The sequence below is a fragment of the Hesperophylax consimilis genome, chromosome 26 (genome assembly GCF_061612785.1).
Source record: "Hesperophylax consimilis isolate HC1 chromosome 26, BYU_Hcon_1.0, whole genome shotgun sequence".
NCBI classification, from domain to species: Eukaryota; Metazoa; Arthropoda; class Insecta; order Trichoptera; family Limnephilidae; genus Hesperophylax; species Hesperophylax consimilis.
In genome coordinates, this window is record NC_142861.1 from 595,591 (window position 1) to 622,937 (window position 27,347).

The 27,347-nt window shown below is 35.2% G+C and overlaps 1 protein-coding gene across 2 annotated transcripts in view; it reads left to right on the forward strand.

Annotated features, from left to right (window-relative positions):
• Nucleotides 1-1,294: 1,294 nt before the first annotated feature.
• The window catches only part of LOC149410935 (choline-phosphate cytidylyltransferase A-like), a 120,559-nt gene continuing 94,506 nt past the window's right edge, over nt 1,295-27,347 (forward strand). The window contains exons 1-2 of one of the 2 annotated variants that reach the window (XM_089647084.1): nt 1,295-1,341; nt 2,227-2,637. In XM_089647084.1, the coding sequence (XP_089503210.1) occupies nt 2,446-2,637 (192 nt within the window). In that variant the 5' untranslated portion in view covers nt 1,295-1,341; nt 2,227-2,445. Of the gene's footprint in view, nt 1,692-2,226; nt 2,638-27,347 lie in introns of both variants that reach the window. The other variant, XM_089647083.1, reaches the window with a different exon arrangement.

Below are 27,347 nucleotides of genomic sequence, written 5' to 3' on the forward strand. Positions count from 1 at the left end.
ACCATTCAGTGTTTGGTTTTTCCCCACTTTCCTCTCCCTCATCTCCTTCCCCTCCCCACTACCTTCATCCTCACAACATACCCCATTGGGGATGTCATAGTTTCACTGGCTCCAAACGGTTGGGAGCAGTTGGGACTCTTGTGTAGTTTCACATTAAAAAAAAATTCTAGGCTGATGAAGTGGTATTTTTATAAGAGTGTTGCACTTCAAACACCCTATTTTCATATCAGATTTTGACAGTTTTTTATGGGCACTTCATCCGACTCTCCAATCAATTACATGATAAGTATTAATTTACAGCTCCCCCACCTTCATGTCTCTTTCCCCTCCCCATTCGTTAGGCCACATAATAATTCGTAACACACCTGTTCCTATGGCTTGGTTGTTGTGTGGAGTGTCTTTTTGAGGGAAGGAAGGAGTGAACATAGGTCTTGCAAAGGAGAGGGGATACACCCCGGGGCCTGCATATCATTCTACAGCCGAGCTGTTGAGTTCAAGAATGAGTCCTAGAAACGATCCGTTATCATGTCAACTGTATACAAACGTTGGGCGGGCGTTTGGCGCATTTTCCGACTATATACTGCTTCCGAAGGGATCAGTGACGCTGGTTCAGCCTCTACAAACATGAGAAATGCGTTTATTATATATTTATATATATGTGTGTAATAATTATTAATATCTGTAACGTCATTGCGTGGCATGTAGAGCGAATGAGCGAAGAAAGGAGTGTAAGGAGAATATATGACGCATATGTGAATGGTCAAGAGTCAGAATAATAGAAGGGTGGTGTATGAGGCAAAGACTGTGTGCCAAGACAAAGTTGTTTGGCGGTCCGCCCTCTCTGCCTACCCCTGAAACATTGCGATGGTTAGTTAGTTAACATCATTGATTAATATTGATTTTCAATAAAAGCTTCTGGAAATATCATGCTAAGGTCATGCGTACGCTTATTAAAAAATTAGCCTTCACGAAAAAAAAAACTACAGAAATTCAAAAACTCACCAATGTCAGCTATAAATCAAAGCACCATGTTTCGATTGTTGGTGCATGTAAAATCCAATAGGTACCAATTATCAATAATATTATATAATATGTGAACATTGTAATATATATAATGTAAATTTGACGTAATTTATTACGTACGTCCCTTATCGTTGGTCCTTATCTCTTTATTCTAAAGATTGCTTTGAAGGTAGGTACCCGAGATAGAGGTGTGTAAGTACCCGAGATAAAGGAAAACGCAGCGGTCATAAATAATTTAAAAATACTCTGTTAAAAAATTATAGAAATGTCAGTGGGAAATTATTTTGGTGGGGATGACTTGGTTCTTGATTCGTCTAGGTTCGTTAAAATAATAGTAAAATGTGTCTATTTTTAACAGTTACCCAGTTTAAATACGTTCTATGAAACAACCTTGTCTTCAGTAAAAGTTCTTAGCTAGTGTGGTAGCGGTGTATCTTGTCAATTTCTGCAATTTAGCCGGTTAAGATCGATACGTTGTTTTCGTGTGCTGTTTTGTCAGTTTTTGAAAATACGACGTTTGAAACTGTACCACTAAATCAACAGCGTGACTCTCGAGTGTTTTAACCTTGTAAATACGTGTACAAATGTTAGCCGCGTCAGTACTTTAACGTTTAAATACTACCATCCTGTTTTTGACCAAGACGAGAGTTTGCGATTTCTTCTGTTAGGTAATGGCTTATCTCTTGATTATTTCTGATTGTATAAGATTTATCCGATTTAAACTCATTAAAATTAGATTTTGAATAGTTTAACCCGTTTTCTATCGGTACATTTGAGCATTATATTGCTTTAATGTTTTGTTTTTCATTGAAGTTTTGATAAGATAACCTTATAACATAACATATTATGCGATGTTCAACAGTGTCAATGTTTAATGTTCTATTCTTGTGTCAGTACAGTAAATTAAAGATCTGTATGGTTGTATGAAAATGGATAGTGTAAAAGTTTGTATGGAACATGTCATTAGGTGTCAACAGCTGCAACACTACAGTCTAAACTAATCGTTTTGGACACCATGCTGGCGCTAACCAGTATTAATTTATTTTGAATTATGTATAAATTGACATGGTTTCATAGCTTCATAATATCGTTTAGTTTGATTCCCATAAATACTAACATTTGTGTTCTTTGCCAATGGTACTTCTTATAAAATTGTATTTTGAATGCATACCGAAGCCAATTAATTTGTTTAATTTTTTGCAGGTGCTGTTTTAACCCCTTTAAAGTTGGACATTGAATTACTAAATATCAACAAACCAATACAATTTTAAATAAATAATTATTGACAAAAGTAGTACACAAAATAGTACTACAGGACTCAAAGCAATAACCTGCTTTAAAACACAAATGACAACATAATATTGCTTCAATATTATAAAAATCTTTAGTTTTTCACATTGTGAAATATATTTAATTTAAATAATGTCCCGTAAACGCCACAGCATGGATGACTGCACCACAACCTCCAAGTTGGACCTCCAAGTGAGTCCCGTGTCTATAAGTGAATTCAAAAGTCAAACTTTGGACATGCCGCATGAAAACGGATCGAAAGAACACTCCAAAACCGACTCGACCATCGCAGAGCCGTCGCTTTCGGACGAGAATGGATCTGTGGTGAGTGACATTTCAATATTATATTTGAAAAAAACTGTCATTAATGACCCACCGCACCAGTGACTAAATTTTTGTAATACTATTACGAATTCTAAGATTCAATCGCAGGTCTAAATCCAGTCCTGCTCTCCATTGACATGACATTAACCCATGGTGTGGTGAAAACACAATCTGTCATAATATTATATTGATAGGTTTCTTTGCCTTTACAAACGGATTGCAATGTATCATCTAAGGTGGGAATCTATCATCTAAGATACAGGGAATGTATTTATCAATCGTAACTTGGGAATGTTCTACCAGTATTTACGTAATGGAAGATACTCCGAGGAACTTTTATTTTATTTTTTATTTAATATATATAAGTGGGTACATGATATAATATGAGTACATAAAAAATATATTTACATTACAAAATATATTTATGTTCGCAATCTCACCAATGAAGAAACTGGTTCTTGTGCTTGGTGAGAGAGTTACACTAATTATAATAAAAATAGAATACCATTATGCTATAAGTAAGTATATATATGATAGGAACAATATATAAAGATACTACATCTAAATACAGTGGAGATGAGTATAGACTGATAGTAAATATCAATAAAGGGAAAAACAGGCAATTATTTAGTTAATAATAAAAATAAAATTACACTAAAAAATAATATATGCAAGAAACAAAATTAAAAATAACAAGAACATAAATTAAAAAATACAGCGATTTGACTGGTTTACAAAAATATAACTTCCATTTAGGAATAGTGTTGAAATAAGTCTTTTACTTAATCCACAAAATTAGCAAAGCTAATAATAAATATATCGACATCATCTAAGTATTGGTTTCCCATAGTGTGAAACTGTTGTTTAAATATAACAAAAATATGACTCACAGCAGACTGTGCTTATGTATGCGACCTGCCTATCCTACTGCGTTATCTCAGTCAGAATGGAGTAAAGTACTGAGATGCATTCAGCCCAACGGTGAAGACAACGAGAGAGAGAGGGGGAAAGTATTGTTATGGGTTCCACGAAGGGTTAATACATTTTTCTATCTATTTCTATATCGATTGTTATAACTTCTAATTTATGTTTGCTGATAATGAACATCTTTAATCCAAAGAGATCTTCGTTATGAAGTATTAGCAATTAAAGCATGGAAATTAAATACAAAAATATATATTTATGTTAGAGTTGCAGAGCCACATTTTCTAGTTTTTTATTTGCGTTTTACAGATTAAATCTTCTATTGAATCTTACAGAATTTGGTCGTTCTTGTGGAGGGCCATTGACGGAAACTTTCCGGAAAACAGGTTCGTGAAAGTATGAAGTAATAAATAATGTAAACTGCACATCGTCTATGGATTTGACACTATCAAGTAAAGAAGTGTTCGTGTTGTCACACAAATAGATACAAAATACAAAATTTGACTTCGCTGTCCGTTGCTTCGTATCATATCTCCTCTAAAACAATGTCAATAGACGTTGTGTCTGTGAATGTGTTAAGATGATGCGTATTTTCTATGTAAAATTTAAAATTTCAGTTAGCCAAGTTTTATTGATAGAAGCAAAACATTTTCTATTGTTGACCAAAATAATCTCTAATGATTATTTTCTCATTACAAAATCTTACAGTTTAATAGTGCCATATTACTGGAGGTGCGGAACCTTTAAAAGTGCCGGATTAGAGAGATTTTACTCTGTCAATTTATAAAATGATATCTTATTATTTATTATCTATTCGAGTGGAGGTATCACATCTATGGCTTATTGATCAGGCGATACATTAATCAATTTATTGTTTCTTAAATAAGATTAATTATTTAGTGCATATCAAAACCCTGGCTTTATTTGGAAGGATGAATGACTTGTATTACATAATAACCATTTCGGGCATTCTTTGCTAGAGATAAAGTAAACCAACAATTAAAATCCATTGTGGTAACCATTCTTCTGTATCTATTTTAAATATTGTGATTTCTTGTTATATGTTATGCTTTAGTAATATATTAATATTGTTAAATTGACCTGCTGACTAACTGCTTTGGCAGTTTAGCGGATGCTTAAAAAAAAAATCTAGATTATTTTACGTATTCTTTTGTATTTTTTATTAAGTCCTGATTTGTTTAAAAGCTATATGTAATGATACTACTACCCGGCTCAGAACAGATATTGTCTAGTGAGTCAGGTAGCGCACATGATTTGTAAATAACCTAGGATGTTAATAAACAACCGGGTTACCGGCAATAAAATATATATAATTACATTTTATTGTCCATCTTTGTAAAAATATTCTCCGTCCATAGAGATTTATAAGATATTATATTAAGCCCCGCATTCTGAATTTCTACCCATTTCTAACATATTTTTCTTGAACACTTTTAATATATGTTATTTTTTAAGATAATATCTATATATTTCTATACGTTTAGCCGAAACGCTAACTACATGAATTTCCCTTCATAATAAAAAAATTTCAAAGTAAAAATGATTAAAAACACATTTTGTTCTGTTATTTAATATGTTACAGGCACAGACATAGGAATTAATAGACGAGAAGATAATGGCGAGGGGTAAAATCAACTGTTGAAGAACGAAGGGGGTTAAGCTGACTGTGATTCGTCAATAAATCAATCTGACAGTAAATAGGCATCTCGTATTATAATATCACCATTTAGTTCTTAAAAGTAAAATCTGCTTTTGAATGAATAGACATTTTTACATGGGAGCGCAAATTACTCGCCACGTTATGAACTAATTTGCGAAGTCCAAATTCGACAAAGTAAATTTCTTCTGTTTGCAGAGTCGTAGTTAGTTTCAGAGTATTTAGTTAAGACACTTTTACAAATGTTTCATAATTTACTTACCCCAGTAAACAACGATGAGCACACTTGAGAATCGCTACATTGTGATGTGATAGTATATGTTTCTAAAACTGATCCATATAATACGGTGTGAATAAGCTTAAAATAAAGTAAAATAATGCTTACTTATGGAATGTAATACGACAATTGGGTTTATTCTCTTTTTCACATCTATTTTTACAAGTTTTCATATCACAAGTCAACATTTTGCCGTGTTATTTCGTAAAATGAACCGATGATGCCTCAAATATGATTTAAGATTTTCACTGCCAAAAGTATTTTTGTTATTTGTTTTTGGGGTATTATGCCGTGTTGCGCTAACTCCTTCTTTAGCCAACGTTTCGGACAGCATTGCAGTGTCCATCATCAGGGCAGATGTCTTATTTGAGGTTGTGTTAAAATGTGAGCTTAAGTATGAGGTTGTGATACCGTGTTGCCAGCTCCAACCCTCTGAGCTAACATTAACGTATCATTTTTTATTTAAAATGGTTTTCTTCGTTTAGCTCTGGTGTATCCGTCAATTACCGGATACCAAGAACTATTAAGCTTAGCTCCATCGTCTCTATTAATGTTTACGGGATTTTTATGAATTTCAATGGCCTCCGTAATCAGCCGTGCTCTATAAGTTTTCGGTCTCCCCAGGATTTCAGGAACAAATCCAAAGTAATGCCCGGTGTCAATCAAATGCTCGGCAATTGCCGATTTGTCAGGGTGGCCGAGTTTACAAGCTCTGAAGTGTTCTGAAATTCTTTTGGAGATAGTCCGCTCTGTCTGGCCTACATAGACCTTGTCACATCCGGAACAGCTGAGTTTATACACTCCATCTGTTTCCAGAGGAAACTTAGTCTTTGCAGACCTCAGTAAGTCCTGTATCTTTGTTGTTGTTCCGAAGACAGTCTTGATATTTTCCTTTCTCAAAAGCCTGGCAATTTTGTCTGTCACATTGTGCACATAAGTAAGGCAGGAAGGCACAGCCTTTCGACTCTTGTTCAACTCTGTCTTCGTTTGGTGCAGATTTGGCTCTTATGATTTGCCTTGTCTGACTTTTAGAGGATTGGTCTAAGCTTTTTGTAAAAGCCTCTAGAACTCCTGCCCTGTATGGTCTCCCAAAAATACATAAAAAGGAAATCCCAATGAGACTGATTGTCAGCGCTATTGGCGCTCCTACATACAAACTTTCCCAATACCTCTCAAGATTACTGCAGATGCAAACTGGTAAAACTGAATCGTGGATTAAGGATTCAACAGATCTGATAAGTAAGCTCAAGAAAGTTAAGACTGAGGAAGGAGATATTCTGGTCAGCTTTGACGTCGTGTCACTTTTCACAAATGTGCCTCTAGAAGACTCCATGACAATGCTTAGGGAGATATATGAGGAAGACATTTGCAAACTTTTTGAACACTGCCTCAAAACGGGATACTTTGCGTTTCAGGGTGAACTATTTGAGCAATTGGAGGGAGTTGCGATGGGCAGTCCGTTATCGCCAGTACTAGCCAACTTTTTTATGGAGAAGTTTGAAGAAGTGGCACTCGACACAGCTTCGGCTGTCCCTAAAGTATGGTGGCGCTACGTCGACGATGTCTTCGCCATTTGGCCTCATGGAACGGAGAAACTAAACGAATTCCTGGACCATCTTAATTCTCTCCACAGCAAAATTAAATTCACAATGGAACTGGAAAAAGAAGATAAAATCCTGCCCTTTCTAGATGTGGAGGTGATGCGGAAACACGATGGTAGCCTAGGGCATACTGTATATAGGAAACCAACCCATACGAATCGGTACTTACACGCTGATTCGCACCACCACCCAGCGCAGAAGAGAGGACTTATCCATACATTGGTGACCCGAGCGACCAGAATATGCGAAGAACATAAAATCGGAGCGGAACTTACGAAGCTGACCGATGCACTGGAGCGTAACGGCTACCCAGCAAGTCAGACAAGGCAAATCATAAGAGCCAAATCTGCACCAAACGAAGACAGAGTTGAACAAGAGTCGAAAGGCTGTGCCTTCCTGCCTTATGTGCACAATGTGACAGACAAAATTGCCAGGCTTTTGAGAAAGGAAAATATCAAGACTGTCTTCGGAACAACAACAAAGATACAGGACTTACTGAGGTCTGCAAAGACTAAGTTTCCTCTGGAAACAGATGGAGTGTATAAACTCAGCTGTTCCGGATGTGACAAGGTCTATGTAGGCCAGACAGAGCGGACTATCTCCAAAAGAATTTCAGAACACTTCAGAGCTTGTAAACTCGGCCACCCTGACAAATCGGCAATTGCCGAGCATTTGATTGACACCGGGCATTACTTTGGATTTGTTCCTGAAATCCTGGGGAGACCGAAAACTTATAGAGCACGGCTGATTACGGAGGCCATTGAAATTCATAAAAATCCCGTAAACATTAATAGAGACGATGGAGCTAAGCTTAATAGTTCTTGGTATCCGGTAATTGACGGATACACCAGAGCTAAACGAAGAAAACCATTTTAAATAAAAAAATGATACGTTAATGTTAGCTCAGAGGGTTGGAGCTGGCAACACGGTATCACAACCTCATACTTAAGCTCACATTTTAACACAACCTCAAATAAGACATCTGCCCTGATGATGGACACTGCAATGCTGTCCGAAACGTTGGCTAAAGAAGGAGTTAGCGCAACACGATGATGCCTCGACCATAGTTCGCACAAGAATGATGATGTCACGTTTTCAAATTTCACTTGAGGCCATACGCGAGCCCAGCCGGCTCCAATGGAACCGGTATGGGGAGTGGGGATAATACGCTTTTAATCACTTAGGGCAGGTCTACTAATATTCATATGTCTATGGTAACAGGTATGAACAAATCCATACTGTAACTTAGTCATCTGTCGAGAGATTTTTGCTCTTTTTTAAATGGATCGTGTTTTAATTAATATTTTCGCTAATTGCTATCGTTTTTTAATATTAACGCGCTCCCTCTAACATCGGCCCATACAGACCGACACTTGAAACCGTTTTCCATTTGGAGGTATATTCTATATGTACAGGATGTAATAGCACGTACATTCAGACATGCCGTGTATATTAACGTTTCCATTTTTGATACCGACAATTCGTGGTGGAATTACATTATAGTTTTACATTTTTAAAGTGGAAAAATTTTTAAATTGTAAACAAATTTTTTCTCGATTCTTCGACAAAACATTTTTCCTGTTGCGTTCGACAAATACTTATTTTATCTAATCTATAAATGCATTGAGAAATATTAGAATAATTACTGCCAGTTGTTTCATTGAATTCATTAAATTTCTTCAAGTTCTGTTATTATTTCAGTTATGTGAAACAACTGGCCAAAAATTATATGATAACAGAATTTGAATAGAACCTTCACAAAAAATTTGATGTATTGTTCAAATTCTGTAAAACAACTGACCCTTATGCACATGTGTAATCAGTTGACAGCACCAGCAAGGAAGTTAACCCATATTTTTGTCTCTCTGTCTGAATGTGAATTATGAACTATTTCACATATCACAATGACCCTTTCACCTTTATTGAAATGAATGACCGAACGAACCGGTGTTGGTTACAGTTACGTTATCATTACTACTTTTACTATTACTATGTAACATATTGGACTGTTTAGTATCTTCAAGGGATAAAATATGGAATAATTAGAATACTTCCACTGTAATTTACATATATACACATCGTCACAGGAAGGCGATACTGAGAACTTATTGTTAGTGAATACGCACAAGAGTTTTAACCGAAATTAAATTATGAAACGTTGTAACAAAAATGAAGAATTTTCCCTCTTGAACACCATTAATAGCAATATTAATCACCGTCTACTATTAGACCCCGAAACTTTCCATATTCCTTTCCAATGAGCCGACTTGACCTTCTTCCAACCTCTTGTGAGAATGTTTTTTTTAAAATGTTAATACTGCTCCCAATTGTCTGGAGCCAGTGAGACTATGCCATCCCCAATGTTGTGAGGCTGTAGGTAGTGGTGAGAGGAAGGTGGAGGCGTACCTGGCTATTCAGATGTGGTCACCAAACACGATTAAAGCCATTGCAAGCAACGTTTCAACTCTGAATGATGGTCTTACAGCAGGGCAATATTGAGAGTATCTTCCACTCTGCAACTTGCCGCAAGTATACTATATATATTATTACTATATTCTAAATTAATGAATTGTGAAATAACACAAAATACTCAATAAAATCTAGCGTAATAATAATAATATTTGGCTAATTTATATAGCGCCGTTTTCGTGAGAAATCACCTCAACATAACATCCTCTGTAGTGGCAACATTCGGGATATAGCCCACTGAACTTTACCAAATGTTCTCGAATCTCCCCCACGTTTGGCTAAACAGTGTTGAAGGACTCAATTAAGAATAAGTAAGTACCTACTCAATCTAATCATAATTAATTACTTTTTGTAACAAATAATTGAACACCTGATTATAGTGTATTTTTATCTACTTGGCATTGCTTCAATGTCAGACTTCTATAACCAGATATATCTGCTTACTTGCAATGTTTTTCTCAAGATATTGAATGTATATTTAAGGCAATATCTGAATGATAACCGACGTTTAATATTCGGATTTAGGCGAAATCACCCAAAATATCGCCAAAATGAATTTAATCATTGAAGACAATATTAGCGAATGTCAAACGAAAGATGTGAGACAGAAAATATTTAGTCGCGTCCAGGAATTGAAGACAGTACCTCTTCCTTGCCGGGGAAGTGCTCTCACCACCGAGCTGATTTCTAATGTCATTTTTGACTCTATCATACTTCGACTAAGAACTAATAACCAACATTATCTTCATTTTCTTAATGCATATTTTTATCTGCATATGCAATTTAGATTGTGTCTTGGATAAATGTATCCATTTTTTTCAATGTGCGACATCTATTGACTTAGGTTTTACTCATTAATTTTTTCCACTGTAAAAAACATATTGTAGTCTTTTTATCAATATGTACATATTTTTAATATAAAAAATTAACATACATATTTCCACAATAACTTTTATTTATTGGTAAAGGTAAGAGACAAACAGCTTATACATAAAATATAAATATAAATACAGTCAAGCCAAAAAAGTCTCCTATATTAAAATTGATTGGAGATGGAGTTTTATTGCATAAAAAAAAAAATATATATTTATATTTTTTATTTAGGTGAGGAGGGGAGGAATAGGAATTTAGGATGATGATAGGAGATGCTCTGGATACATTCCATACTATTGTATTAATTTTCGATCGTACGTGTTACTTCTAATCGATATTTGTGAAGTGTATTGCTAAAAATGTCTATGTTTTGAAATTTAGTATTATATTGGGCACATATACGTGGAAATGATGATTTTTTTCTAAAGTTAGTTCTATATGTAGGTAAATGAAACAAATGGGATTGCCGTGTTGATCTTTTTGGAATATGAATATTTATTAAATTGGTTAGCTCTGGTGAGTCGAGGCCATTGTTAATAACAACAATAACAGACGGTTGATGTCAAAAGATAATATCCCCCATCTTAAACATTAAGAAAATCGGTACTAAAATAGAACACGTCCTCTTTTTCATCCCGAATCCACGTGAAAAGTCAACTCATTCGGAAACTGTACGAAGAAAGGTGTGTAATGAGAATTATGTGCATAATTTATATGATTCAGCTATTTTGTATTTTGTTGTTGCTTCGATCAAAAGTACGATGACCGACCCCATCTACTGCTGAATATTATATTTATTTATAATCTCATTTAATCCTTGCCTATATTATTACGATATAAAATATCACAATATATTGCATCATGCAATCATCGTACGATAATTTATGTACGCTGTCATCTCTAGAGTATATTGTACAGCTATTAAATAAGTCGATAATCATTTTAGAATTATTATTTATTCATTTATTGCTAGTACCGTGTTATTTATGACTACCAAGTTCAGAAAACGTGTTACAACGCAACCAGGGGCGTGCAGTCCTACAGGCACATAAGCACTGCCTACCCTGTCAACCCTGCCTTATTCGCATAAATAATATTAAAATTTAATTATTGTAAATAAAATGAGTGATTCTCAAATGTTAATTTGAAACACAGAAGTCAGAAAGGGATACGGTCGCATCTGGGAGTTGAACCCGGTACTTTAGCCTTGCCGGGGAGCTACTCTATTACTGAACTAATCCGACCCTCATTCCTTCAGTCACATTTGACTGTATCATACTTCGACTATCTATTGACTTTTCTGCAAATCTAGGATGAATATTTTTTAAACGTTTTAGAATAACTTAATCAGTAAAACTTGAAGGAAATCAAGATAATGTTAGTAGTGCATAGTCGAAGTATGATACAGTTAAATATAACAGAAGGAAATAGGGTCCCATTAGCTCAGTTGGTAGAGCAAGGCGGGTTCAAGGTCCTAGGTTCAATTCTAGATGCGACCCATAGACATATGAATATTAGTAGACCTGCCCTAAGTGATTAAAAGCGTATTATTCCCCACTCCTCATACCGGTTCCATTGGAGCCAGCTGGGCTCGCGTATGGCCTCAAGTGAATTTAGAAAACGTGACGTCATCATTCTTGTGCGAACTATGGTCGAGGCATCATCGGTTCATTTTACGAAATAACACGGCAAAATGGTGGCTTGTGGTATGAAAACTTGTAAAAATAGATGTGAAAAAGAGAATAAACCCAATTTTCGTATTACATTCCATATATGTATAAGCATTATTTTAAGCATATTCACATCGTATAATATGGATCAGTTGTAGAAACATATACTATCACGCGATGGACGCGAAACACAAAGCTGGTTGGTTGCTGGGAAGTAAATTATGAACATTTATAAAAGTGTCTTAACTAAATACTTAAACGAAATATTCGACTCTGAAAATAGAAGAAATTTATTTTGCCGAATTTGGACTTCGCAAATTTGTTTATAACGTGGCGAGTAATTTGCGCTCCCATGTAAAAATGTCTATTCATTCAAAAGCAGATTTTACTTTTAAGAACTAAATGGTGATATTATAATGCGAGATGCCTATATACTGTCAGATTGATTTATTGACGAATCACAGTCAGCTTTACCCCCTTCGTTCTTCAACAGTTGATTTTACCCCTCATCTTTAATTTCTAGTCTATATATTCATATGTTTGTGGCGCCACCATACCTGTCGGAACTCTGCATTTCAAACGATGTTAATGTTAGGCAAGCAATCCTTCGATCAGCGTCTTCAACAGCCATAGGTAGACTCTCAGTACCTATGCGCAATTCCAATACCAGAAGATTGGAGACCGAGCTTTTGCAGTAGCAGGCCCAACAGCTTGGAACAAACTCCCTTCATATTTGGGAAAGATCGACAGCTCACAGAGCAAAACTTTCAAAAACATTTAATTCATTATTTTAATATGATGATTTATAAAACGTGGTGATTCATGCATGATTAATGTCTATGAATTAAATATATTTTAGGTCAGTTGTTCATTATATTCTATGATTCACTTTATGTTCTACATTTTATGAAATTCTCTGAAAGTTCAACCGATTCTGAGTCAGTCAACCATTCTCAATAAATAATACAAACGTTGTACAGGGTTTTCCAATAAGAGGTGTTATTTTGATATTCAATCGTAAAAGATCAATGGTTTCGTTGCTTGTGTGGCACGTAGCGCCGTCTTGTTGAAAGTAAACGTTGTCTAGATCAATACCATCCAATTCCGGCCATAAAAAATCATTCATCATCTCTCGATAGCGCAATCCATTCACCGTAACTGTTGCTCCAGCCTCATTTTCGAAAAAGTAAGGCCCAATGACTCCGCCGGACCATAAACCGCACCAAACAGTCACACGTTGAGGATAGAGAGGCTTTTCTACAATAGCTCTTGGGTTTTCCGAGCCCCAGATGCGACAATTTTGCTTGTTGACGAAGCCACTGAGGTGGAAATGGGCCTCATCACTCAAGATGATTTGCATTTGATTCACTTAAGTGAATTTTAATAATTTCAATGCGTTGTTGAAGCGTGTATCGTTCCATTTTTATTAATGGCGTCGTTTCTATTTGTCAAATGTCAAAAAATGATAGCTTTAAAAGTAACATTTACCGAAATAGCGGGCTATTCAAAATAACACCTCTTATTGGAAAACCCTGTATTTAATTTGTTCCATATTTCAATTTTTTTATCCATTGAAAAAATAATAAAAAAATAGTGTTGTAATCACTAGCAGGGTACCAACTACTGGTTTATTTAGATCTTAGACCGGTCAGTGGCTCAGTTGGTATCTCTTCGGGTTCCCAGTTTCTCATCCAGGCGTTGTGAGTTCTATTCCTCGGCTGGTTAAGTCCTCCATCACGGCAAAAGCAACACTTTCAGCTTACTCTGATGATAGTAGAAGATATTCAAATTTTGTCAGGTTATTCATAGCATAGGAATGTTGTTGTTTTTTCTTTAAAAAAAGGAGATATTTCTAGTTATTAAATATATAGTGCAGCGATGATAGCTAACCTGCGAAAGAAGTCTCAAGAAACAATAATGTCAGATTAGTTTTAATTGGATTTCTATGGGAAACTTAAAACTAGTTTGCGAATATATTTATATTAAGAGATTGTGTTTTTTGATTTTTAAACAAATCTACAATTTATTTCGAGATTGATGAAATTTTGCCCACTGGACCTTCAAAATAGGAGGAAAGTCACTGTCTAAATCTGATTTAGAAAACTTTACGAAAAGGAAAATTGAATACAAAAAATACTTTGTGATTCACTATCGAGTGGCATAGTTGGGAAACACTCCAAACGCTCCCAACATGTTAACGTTAACATGTTTTACCTTTTTCACTTGTGAATGGGTCTTTTCAATGACTCGCTGTATCACACCTCGGCTGTGGAAAGACTTATGGCCCCGTAGTCCTGTGTTTCCTCCCTCCTATAACCAGGGACATTTCAAGATCCAGGCTCACTCCTCCCATTTCTCAGCATCCTCGAAGATGAGACTTGCACTGAGGTAAATGATTTCCCACAAAGTGGGAAGATTATATACCTTTATCGTCTTACGACATACTCTTTTATTTCAATACAATGCGATATGGACTTGATTTATTATTATTAAAGTAAAGTGGAATGTCTTGACATGAGGTCACTAAAATGTTGGAGGCACTAAATTGGCTAAAAATTATTAAGTAGGTGTACAGTGAATGTACACATTTAAAAAAACTTACATATCGATTTACGAGCAGCAAAATCAAACAGAACTAAACAGCTGATTTGATGGACGCGTGACCCCAATTCTGCGATCATACGTTATTCTACGTGACTCCAAAGTCCGTTTTATACGCTCTACTGGTCATGTACCCGTGGACACAGGCAAAAAGCTGAGTAAGCACTGCACATATTATTATGACTAGGTTTTTTTTAAGAATTTGTTATTTAGACCCGCGATTATTACTGCAAGATTGCATAATGAGCAACTTTAATGAATAGCGTTAAGTTGTGCCTTAAATAAATATATATTAAGTAGCGCGGACCCGTGACAAATAACAGGATATTATGTTAGCAATAAGGCTTACTTGGAAAAAATTAAATTGTCGCTAAATGGAAACAGCGTATAGATCCTTGAAAAATCATGAAATCTGACTTTATTTGTCAAGAAATCTAAGCAAAAGAAATACTCATTTTAAATATAGAATTAAAATAATTTTCTGGTTAAATTTTTTTTACATAATGTCATTATATATTTTATTTATTTATTTATCCCATGTTCTCCATGAAACGGTTACGCACCAATATATTACGGAGAATTTTAAAAATTTGAAGTACTTGTAAGTATAAAAGGTCATTGTGGCAGATTTACTATTTTGTGACACACCTACATCAAAAGAACAAGTCCAACAGATTTCAAGTAAAAAAAATTTACCCTTTAAAGCTGTTATACCCTTAAATTAAATAAACCATTCCTGAGAGAAAGTCCAATTGTATCCAATTTTCCAATTATGACCTAAATCCTGTATCTAAATTTCGCTAATAAACAATTAGTTAATGTTAATTAAGTGTTAATGGTACTGTATATTATCTCCATACATAGTTAGTAATAACATAGATCATTGTAGAAATGTATTGTATATTTGTACAGCGCCCTTGGGATACTTTTAACCTACCTAAATTCAAAACCAATCCAAATGTATGTATTTGCAAAACAAATCAAAACTTTATCACGGTTTCCCCCATCCATTGACTTTGTCACGTTATTTTATTACCTCGAATACAACATCACGTGTCCAAATGTATGTATTTGCATAACCAAACAAAACTTTATCACGGTTTTCCCGCCATCCATTGACTTTGTCACGTTATTTTATTACAACATCATACATACCTCGAATACAACATCACGTGTCCAAATGTATGTATTTGCATAACCAAACAAAACTTTATCACGGTTTTCCCGCCATCCATTGACTTTGTCACGTTATTTTATTACAACATCATACATACCTCGAATACAACATCACGTGTCCAAATGTATGTATTTGCATAACCAAACAAAACTTTATCACGGTTTTTCCCGCCATCCATTGACTTTGTCACGTTATTTTATTACAACATCATACATACCTCGAATACAACATCACGTGTCCAAATGTATGTATTTGCATAACCAAACAAAACTTTATCACGGTTTTCCCCCCATCCATTGACTTTGTCACGTTATTTTACTATCTCGAATACAACATCACATGTTAATTGATGAATAATATTCCATTTATAATTAATTATAACAATATTAGTTGTCATTCATATTATTGTATGATATGAATATTTTACACAATTTACTGTCAAAGCTTGACTTTGTAGAGATAAATAATATATCCCATTTAATTTTAAAATATCACGATCGTTCATTATTTAATCTTTTACTTTCGTTCGACGTCGATAGAACGTTATCATGCTCACTCAGCAAAATTATTAAAAATACATATTATTATCAAACTTGATACATTTTTGGTAAAGTTGCCGAAATGAGGTTTTGAGATAAGTAAGTATATCATATCAAATACAGTGTTAGTACTCCAGATTCTTAGAAACCTGCAAAGGTCTCCAAATGGCCTAAACACTAACTGGTCGCAGTCGTCGCTATAACAGAAAAAAATACTGCGTAAATACCCCACATTCCTAGAAACCTGCAAAGGTCTCCAAATGTCCTAAACATTAACTGGTCGCTATGTTCTGACAGAAAAAAAAATACTGTGTTAATACTCCAGAATCCTAGAGACATGCGAAGTTCTCCAAATGTCCTGAACACCAACTCACCGCAGTCGTCGCTATATTCTAACAGAAAGAAATACTGCGGAAGTACCCCAGATTCCTAGAAACCTTGAAACCTACGAAGGTCTCCAAATGTCTTGAACACTAACTGGTCGCAGCCGTCGCTATATTCTAACAGAAAAATCTTTTATCTATAGAAACAATAATTTTACATTATTACCGTTCAATGGGTGATTCACTCTCATTTATGATTAATCGAATCGAATGTTCAAGTGTTTGTTTGCATTGTATGATGGTTCAAGGAAACGACTTCAACTTGAAAACAGAGTCACACCATTTAATAATGATATCGGTAGTCATTAAGTGATTGACGGCAGTCAAATGATTTATTATCGGACCACTCTTATCCGAACATGTATTATTGGAACGAACCTATTTCTCGAATTTAGTAGTGTGATTATTATGTAGTATTAGGTAAAAACACTGATATACGTTATGAATGTTGACTGTGTTGTGTTGTGACTGTTCAGAAACGGGCGATCCGTTTGACAGATTCCCCTACCTTTACAAATGGATTGCCAAACGCGCGTCCAACACGGTTGACATTTGTCACATGACAACGATCATTTCTACAACTCGTTCTCGAGTCGAATAGTTGGGCTGTGGAACGACTTGTCGGTATTTTTGCTGTGTTTCAACATGGGTCTCTTCATGATTTGCTGTCACTGCTTGAAGCCGGCCATTTCGACTGCTTCCAGCAGTTGTGTATTAATTACCAGCCTAAAGCCCACCACACATAGCTGCGTACGGCTATCTACGTTTAACACGTGACTTTATCTTTTTCACTCTGAACTGCCATACATATCAACACATGCGTGGGTCGTCAGCGGAACACGCGTGGGTTGCAGCGGATTCGCTGGCCGAGCGAAGTTAAACCACGGCATCCATGCTTCTTCAGCCCCGCTCACCCGCTTATAAAGAGATATTGGAATATTGTCACTAAATACGGAAATATTTTCACAAATAAATCAAATTCGCCTTCAGATGTAACTATAAAGAAAAAAGCTTGTACTCTCAAGGACTGCCAAGACAAAAATGGGCGTTATCATTGCGTAGGTCAGCTAGCAACGTGTGGCCGCACCACCGAACCACGTAGCTCTAGTGTCAATCGTGGCCATGCAGCATCGTGCGCAGCTCTCTGGCGGGCTTAAGTTCGTTCGTTAGTTTCTGTTAGTTCCAGTTCGTCAGTAGACCGCAAAGATTAGTATGTTAATCTTTAATATAGCAGAACGCCTCTTTATTATCGAGGACAATAATAATTAAAAATAACATTACAAAACCGTATCGATTGACGAAATTAGAACGCAGATTTTATATGTCGGAAATTAATATCAACACTAACGGCTGTTCTTCCCAATCCTACTGATCAACTACTGAGCCGAAATTTTGGCTCAACACTGCTCAAACGCATAACTATGCTCTTTCCAACGGAAAAGTGACAACTGAGTGATCAACCAATTTAAGGAAGCCAAACTACTGGATTAAGCTTGCCTCAGTAAATGACTACTTATAAAAAGTGTCAACAGAGTGAAACATATTTGCGAGGCCAAGGCACGGTGACATTAAAGTCAAGCTAATACTTTATTTTTAACATATTTCATACGCTTAAATAATAAATATCGGTTTACGTATTATAGTACTTAAAAAATATATGCATTAATAATAAATACAATAATTAATTCTTTCATGTTAATTTAGCATTGAAAGTTTTAACTTTGATGTCATTTTATTGTCTATGAAAGTGGGTATGGCCACTTAAGATAATCAACAGTAAAGATGTTTGGAAACAGGCGAATCGAACGTTACTGAATAATTTTTGTTATTTGTTTTTGGGGTGTTATGCCGTGTTGCGCTAACTCCTTCTTTAGCCAACGTTTCGGACAGCATTGCAGTGTCCATCATCAGGGCAGATGTGTTATTTATCAAAATAACACATCTGCCCTGATGATGGACACTGCAATGCTGTCCGAAACGTTGGCTAAAGAAGGAGTTAGCGCAACACGGCATAACACCCCAAAAACAAATAACAAAAATACTTTTGGCCGTGAAAATCTCAAATCATATTTGTTACTGAATAAATCACTTGGCTGATCGGACCCTGAGATTGATCGTTCGAAATGTTGGGAACAACGGCCGTTAATAGATAATACATACTAGAAACCAGTGGCGGCCAGCTAATATGTGCTCCCGAGCGCCGAACAACCAACAAAATTTCCGACATGGCTAATCACAATACGAAACTCGGTTCGGTTATAATATCTCATTCAAAAGGTACCTACTTATTAAGCGCGCTTAACTTGCAGACCGACTTTGACTTGTGCCTATGTTCGTAGCAGTTCGTTTTCGATTGCGATCCAAAATTTAACTGCTTTGTCGCATATTCTGTGGAACAGTCGAAAGCGTGGGTCCATACCATTACATACTATTCTTTGCAAATAATACCATATCAAGAACGGCGTTCGGAGTTTTACCACCACATCAGAAGGAACGGTTTATTCAGTAGAAAGTTAAACTAAAACGCGTATGTTTGATATTATTGTCGATATCGTTGTTTCAATTTACCATCTGCTATTTTTCAGCGAATGTTACGCTTCTTCGATACAAGCATACAGGATAAAACTTGTCATTAAGAGATGAGTGATGGTCAGATTACTTATTATCAGTTCAGTCAGTACTCGCCGTTGCCAGGCATTGTATCTTGAATTTAAAACTTTTCTTACTCTGAGAAAGTTTTGAAGTTTAATTGCAGGTTATATCGATCTTGTATATCAATTATTAATAAGGCATATCAATTGCATGTTATACTAATTTATGATTACTTTTGTGTTTGTTCAACGTATAAATTAAGAGTGAGTTTGAATGTGGAATACATTAAGAATAATAGGTCGAGTTTTGAAAACAAAGTGATAATAAAAAATGCCGGTCCACCTAAAACCTGAACTGATAATAAAATAAGAGTGCAAATCTGGATCGAACAAGTTTACTCGATCATTTAACAAAACAATGTATAACAAAGCTTGTAGCTCTGTGCATGTGATCAATTGAATAGTTTATTTTGTTTTACGTGTTTAATTTACGATGTTGATTCAGTTTGGACAATCAGCGGTGTTACTGATGTAACTCACCTTTCTGAAAAAATCAAAAAACATAATTCTTATCATTTACATTTACAAAAAGTTTTGAGCTTAAAGGTTTTAGGAAAAGTTGACATCAGAATGCAATTGGATTCAGGCTACCGTGCCTAAGGTAAACACCATAATGAGCTATTTAATAAAAATCGATACAGGTCAAATTTCCCAGAACATGATTTCAACGTGACGCTTAAAACGTATGACTTCCTTAATAAAGTTCAGTACCTAAAAGGTAAACTCTGTGCAATTTACGCCCGCGACGATTTTTCAAAAGCTAACGGCGCTTTATCAATTTTACAACTTTTTTATAGTACTTGTTTATTAGAAGACTTTCCCGAGACTGTGAAATTACTAAAACTTTTGTGCACCATTCGTGACCTTTGGAATGACCTCAGTTGAAAGCTAAAGATGTTTCTCAACGTTAAAAAGAATAAAATCTTTTAACACGTAGAGCCAGGACAGACTGAACGCACTATCAGTGTTAAGCATTGATAGAGGTCTTTGCTAAACAAAATGAACAGAGAATAGAACTTCTTTATAAATAGGTATGTACCTTTATTTAATTTATTTTATGACTTAATGTTGTAATCCGGTGAACCCCCACATATTTTGACCACCGGCCGCCACTGCTAGAAACTCTAAATTCTTATTTTATAATATTATTATTAAATTTATTAAAATCAATTTTATTGGAATAACTTTTATTTTTATAACTTTTGAAGGGTCGTAAATCCTTGAAGAAGAAGATAATATTAATAAATCTGAACGAAACGTGAAACAGAACCAGATACAGAAAAACAACAAGGTAACGGTCTCTTTCTCTCTCTCTCTCTTGGAATCTAACACAGGATATATCCGTTTTACCGGTGCAACGGTTCTAACCACTCGGCCATTGGGACCTAATTATTTTACGTCATTTTTTGTCGATTTCACAGTTTTATATTTGAAATTTAAGCAAGTAATGACCTGACTTTTGGATCACGAAACACGCCCACATCGCATTTCTAGTGTTATTCTTTACTGTAGGATATCAATAGTTTGAATTGTTTATAAGCTGTTTTCTGTTATCCGATTCCCGGAAAAACAGAAAGCGGATGAAAATAGAAAATAATTGTTTATCTCACGCGTTATTGCATTCTGGTCTCAACATCGCACTGGTGGGATTTCACCAGTGCGATGTTGAGACCAGATCTGAATAGCCGGGTGCTTCCCTACAACATACCTCAATAATTGGGGATGCCATAGTCCCGCTGGCTTCGGACTATTGAGAGAAATTGGGACTTTAGTACGGAAATCTCTTTAGAAAAAAATAAGCAAGTGATGCATGCACCTTAAAGATCAACCCCTTCAAATCTCTCAAATATTTTGATAGTTTTTTTTCATTATTTTTATTTCTTGCTAGAGCAATCCCGATGAGTTACAAAACTCATTGTAGGACGAAAGGAACCTACAATAAATAGGTGGGAGTTAATAAGTACACTTTTACATTGGTATTTTCTTATCATAAGTTTCTCATACAAAACAGTACAAAAATAGAAAAAAAATAATCAAAATTGATAAAACGAATTGACAAACGTCGCGTCGCTTCGCACCACGGAACCACCATACTCTTTGCTTCTCACTCAGTAACTTTGGACGGACGTTTCAAATTCTTACTTTATTAACTATTTTATATTTATTATATTTTTTTTATTTAGTTAGATATTATACATTTATATACATTATTTAAGAAATGTTTTGACTGCCCAACTAGGAGGATTCCCGTTTTAGGACAGTCAAATTAGGATGAGTATTAACATTTTGATAAGTTGTTTGATAAGTATGGTATTAAAATAATAATGAAATAATAGGTATATGTACTTTTAACTGGTGCCTAAGCCAACTAATATATTTTTTATTAATATGAATAACAAAGAGAAGAAATAGAATAAAATAAAATATCCAATTAAGGCGAAATAGTTAGACTTGACCTGAAATTTGGCATTTTTGAGGCCACTTTTAGACGTATGGACACTTTTCTTGAAAAAAACACAAATTGATTTCGAAAGATCGTTATTTTATGTTGTAAAGTAAGATGTAAAATTTTGAAAAATAATATTATTTTCATATCATAATAAAGTGTTACCGTTGGACGATGCGCAGATTTGTTGCATTTTCAAAGGTGAAGTTGTATTATACAACAAATATTTCAAATCATATAATAATACAGTATAAACAATCAATAAATTATCTATCATATGTATGTATAAGAATTTTGTTTTTATTTCAAATAAAATTACTAATAAATAAATCCTAGCACGCGTTTTGTGACGAAAATCCCTCAATTGGACTATTTATTTATGGTCTTACAAATTGGTATAGTTCAGATTTTTTTAGAAAAATAATTTACCAAGACATTATTGAAACATTAGAAATAATTTATGACCAAAAAATATATTCTTAAAGTATATAATAGTAATTAATTTCGATTCGCGTTTGTTGTTTGTAATTACCCCGGCGCAAGCCGACATTTTATCATTCCCCGCTGCGACAGGGCGGCGAGCGGACGTCTACTCCACGCCAGTCTACTTGATAACATTTTAAAGAAATTCCTCGCTTAAAAATGAGGAGGAAAATACCCTGGAAAAAAAGTTTTATTAGATAGCACAAATTACGACATCAAAAACGTACGTGGGAGATATATTTTCAGAAAAAATAAAGGTTAGTGATATTTAATTATCCGTGTACGTACTTAAATGGTACAGAGTCGTTCGAAAGAATCAGTCAGAATAAGCACATATTTTTTATAACATTTGGCGATAATTTTGTGTTGTTTAATTTCCATTCAGAATTGAAACGATGCTCCAAATGGCTTTAGCCGTGTTTAGTGACTAGATCTGAATAGCCAGGTACTTCCCCACCTTCCTCTTTCCCTTCCCCACTTACCTTCAGCCTCACAACATCCCCCAATTGGGGATGCCATAGTCTCACTGGCTCCAGACGGGAGCAGTTGGGACTCTTGTGAGGTATTCACTATAAAAAAAAAAGGGAAAAGAATCAACTATGGACAGGAGTTTATGTCTGCCATCGTTTTTTCATGTATACATGTTAAAACTTATGCCAAAGTACGTGAAACTGTTTGTGATTGGTAGTCAAAAAGTGACACGAACCAAATGAATTTCGATTCGTGATGTGCGATTCAAATCATTTTTTTGTTCATAATTTCTCTTTTATTGTCCAATTCACTATTACATTGGTATAATTCAACATATTTAATATTTTTTGTGTTTCTTTTTGTCAGTTTCATAATGTCATATTGTGAATTGAGCTTCTTGTTTTAGGAAAAAAACAAGGTTATTTTTGACAAGTAATACTTTAAAGATAAGTATTAGAAATAAAACTTATCGGTAATACCTTTCGGACAAACGAATAAATAAGTAAAACAAAAGATTTTTACTCACCTTTGGAAAACTCGTGTAAAATATTTAAAAAAAAAACAAATTAAACAAATATTTGAATTTTTTTTTAAATGTATATTCATATACCTACATATTTTATATCTACCATGTCAACAAACTGCATTTGTATTTATTTATGTTTACGCACTCCGACGTATAATTTACAAATATGTAACTACTTATTAGGAAGAAAGCTACAACCAAGAATTTAACAACAATAATTGTTATTTCATCGGAACCATGCTGTAGTTTTCACAGCCGCGCGAGTGTACGGCTCGCAGCGGAATGAATTCGGTATTTCTGTCTCGGACTAAAAAAACGTCCGATCGCGAGACCATCTTTTAACGAAATTTGAATTCTCGTCCGCTGGTTAAACCACCTTAAACATAAGATTAACTGCTGCTTGGGTAGCATTCTACTTTAAAAGTACTAGGTAGGTACATATATACACATAATGATAAAGATTAGAACATAGAAGTATCTTTTACATGGTTTGGAGTTTTTGTTGTTGTTTTTGGTTTGTGTTTGATTTCATTTTTTATCTAGTAAAAGTTCACTCTCCTTTCTACCTAATTGATGAAATATACTTTAATGTTGTGCACAACTACATTCAAACGTACCCCCTTTCAAATAATTTACCATAAACACAAGGATTTCCAATTTACTATATTACAAAACACAACATGTATTTTGAGTTGCGGACTCATGACGTACACCTACAAATTAATATATGGGCATTTTTCACAATATCGAATAAACACTAATCACAATTATTTTTCAAATGACCTACCACGCCTGGATCCCTAGAGCTACCTCTGGATGTCACCTGTGATATGTAAAAACATGTTTTAGACATAAAAGCAACACGTGCTATTGTTTCTCTGTCTGCACAGACAGACTGCGCCACAGCAACGTGAGCTAGGTACAGCTAGTCTCTAAATAGTATAAAATATAGTCGCTATCCGCGTCTGTCTGTTTGTGCGCTTAGTTCTTCTAAACTACGCACTGGATTTTGATAGGTTTTTCACTATCATTTAGAGAATTTATTCCGGAAGGTTTACGTATATAATACATGCATATTATATTTATAGAAAGTAGAGAAAAGTCGATGTTTTATAATAAAGACGTAAAAATATATTTTTGGGCGCTACATTGTTAACGCTGGCTAAACCTTATGAGATACCTATATCAAAATAATGTGGTATAGAATTGTATATCTTAACCTTCCAGCGGGCGCGCTGTCGTAAAATTTACGACAAACGCGCCTTATCGCTTCCCCCACTCTTGCGACTTAGTTGTAAGCATCGGGCTTCGGGCTATGCTAGAGTCAAATCAAATGTCAAACATTTACCGCAAGATATAAATGCTTTTCTCAAAGTGAATTACGGTAGGGCAGTTGAACCGATAACAGAAGAATAAAACAGAAGCTTTCCAAAATGCGGTGTTTGTCGGTTATGTGCACTGGATAAGAAAAGATCCTCCGCATCAATGAAGTGTTGCCGTAGCCAGTCCTTTACATGCAAGAACCATTCTTCAGTTGAGGTGGTTTGTAACAATTGTAAGGATGAGAATATTGATTCTGACTAAATAGGTCGATAAAATATTTTGTTTTGAAATATTAACATGTTTAGAGTGTTGCTTTGTTTTTTTTAAGAAAGTCAAATATATTTTTTTAAAGTACTGCCTATTATGATTTTTCATATCACTAAAGAAATTCTCTAACGTTTGTATAAAGAAAACACCACTTACATGGAGAAAACTTGATGACGTAAAATTTACGACAAGCGCCCGCTCAAGGGAAATTTCTCAACGCGCCCGCTGGAAGGTTAAAAAGGACTACAAAAAAGTCCGTGTTGGTATATGTCTATAACCTAAGGATAACCCCCAGTAACGCCGGGTACACGTGAGCTAATTCACAATAAATACGCAATACTTTTCTCTCTGTCAGGGTTCTAATCAAATCACCTCATACGAGTAATGCGTTCCAATGCCATCTAAATATACCTCTCTTATCTTTGGCCAATTATATTATTGACGTCTCGATATTAATCAATACACAAACTAATTAATACCACAACCGACTGTCATTCTAAATATTATCTAATTTGGATATCTGCGCGATTTTCCCTATTTGTAAAAAAATAATTTCATCTATATTTTTTGTGAAAGTTGCCACCAAACGTACTGAAAAATGAAGGTAATATTTTTTTTTATAAATTTGTTATATAATACCTGAAAAAAACCCTTGACTCTGTGCAGAAACGGGCGGTCCGTTTGATAGATTCCCCAATCTTAACAAACGGACTGCAATCTTTAGAGCACAAGCGTCAGGTAGGTATGCTGTCCTTGTTCTATCGGTATTACAATGGAAGATGCTCTGAGGAACTAGCGTCATTGATCCCTTCGGCACCGGTGCGTAGTCGGGATACACGCCAAACGCGCGCCCAACATTTGTACACAGTTGACACTTGTCACATGAGAACGGGTCGCTTCTACGATTCGTTCTTAAGTTCAACAGCTCGGCTGTGGAACGAACTGCCGGCCTCTGTGTTTCCTCCCTCCTACAACATGGGACTCTTCAAGACCCATGTTCACTCCTTCCTCTCCACAAAAAGACCCTCCACACAGCATCCCCAAAGATGACATAGGCCCTGAGGGAAATTATTTTCTTCAGGGCCTCCTGTGTGGAGTAAATATAAAAAAAAATCTATTTTATGCCTGACAGGTTTCACCCGCTTGGACATCTTCTGTCTTGAGTTTTAAATAATCCAATTTATTCCAAACCATTTCTCAATTTTTCTAATCTGAGTTTTTTTTAACTCTTTTCAGCCATTATCTTCTTTTCCGTCATTTTAAGCTTTGAAATTATCCCAAACTGTACTATAAAAAAAAATCAAACCAGGCGTCATATGTATTATTCTGCATGGGTTTATTAATTTTTTTGGTTTCAAAATTTGATCGTTTAAAAATATTATAAATGATTTAATTAAATACTGCGAGTAGAACACAATATGTTAGTTGGCCTTATTCATTTCTTATTCTTAGTTTCTTTTCTATTTCCTTGGTCTTTTTATAAGCTTAAATTATCAACCATCAACTTAACTTAACCACCTTTCGGTTATGTTTTTTATTTTATTAAGTTAAGTTCTTTAGATTGATCGGAAAATATTGTAATATTTGTGCCTGAACTTCATTTTGGCGAAGTTATTATTTATTTTTTCCATTCATTAGAACAGTTGGCCGATGATAAGCGAGAATTTCAACCTTATCGCCATCTGTGTGAGGAGTGCACCCGATTCTGAATGTTAATGTCGAAGTGGATCGCCCCAAACAACTTATTTGCAACATAAACTGCCCTAATTTAATCAACAGGGTAGACGTGACGTGTCTCCGAATCGGTGACTGGATAACTCATCAAAATGACAATTCAACACACCTATAAAAAGTGTTATAAAGTTATTAAAAGTGATAAAACAAAGTATTTTTTGTTTCATCACTTTTACTGACTTTATATCACCTTAAAGGTGTGTTGAATTGTCGTTTTGAGTAGTCATCGTGGCTGAAACGTTGGCTAAAGAAGGATGAAGGAGGAAAAATAATCTAAAATCATATCTGCCCTAAATTTGTTTGCGTAATAAATAAATGAACAATTTATCTCTCGGCGTCTCTATCCGTAAACGAATAACGTCACCTTTTAGTCACCAAGAGCGCCGCGACGTCGATCCGTTAGCGTTAGACGCTCCGCCGTTATCCGTTACGTTACCCGTAGCGTTCGTTGCGCCTTCGTTGCGTAATACGTTTCTCCGAGGTGGCGTGATGGCGACTAGTGACCTTGACTTTCAGACGTCGCAAATCACGACGCGACGTCTTTGTTGTTCTATATTAATAATATTGTGGTCGCCTCAATCGATAAATAGTCTGCACTAGCTTATAATATTGTTTTT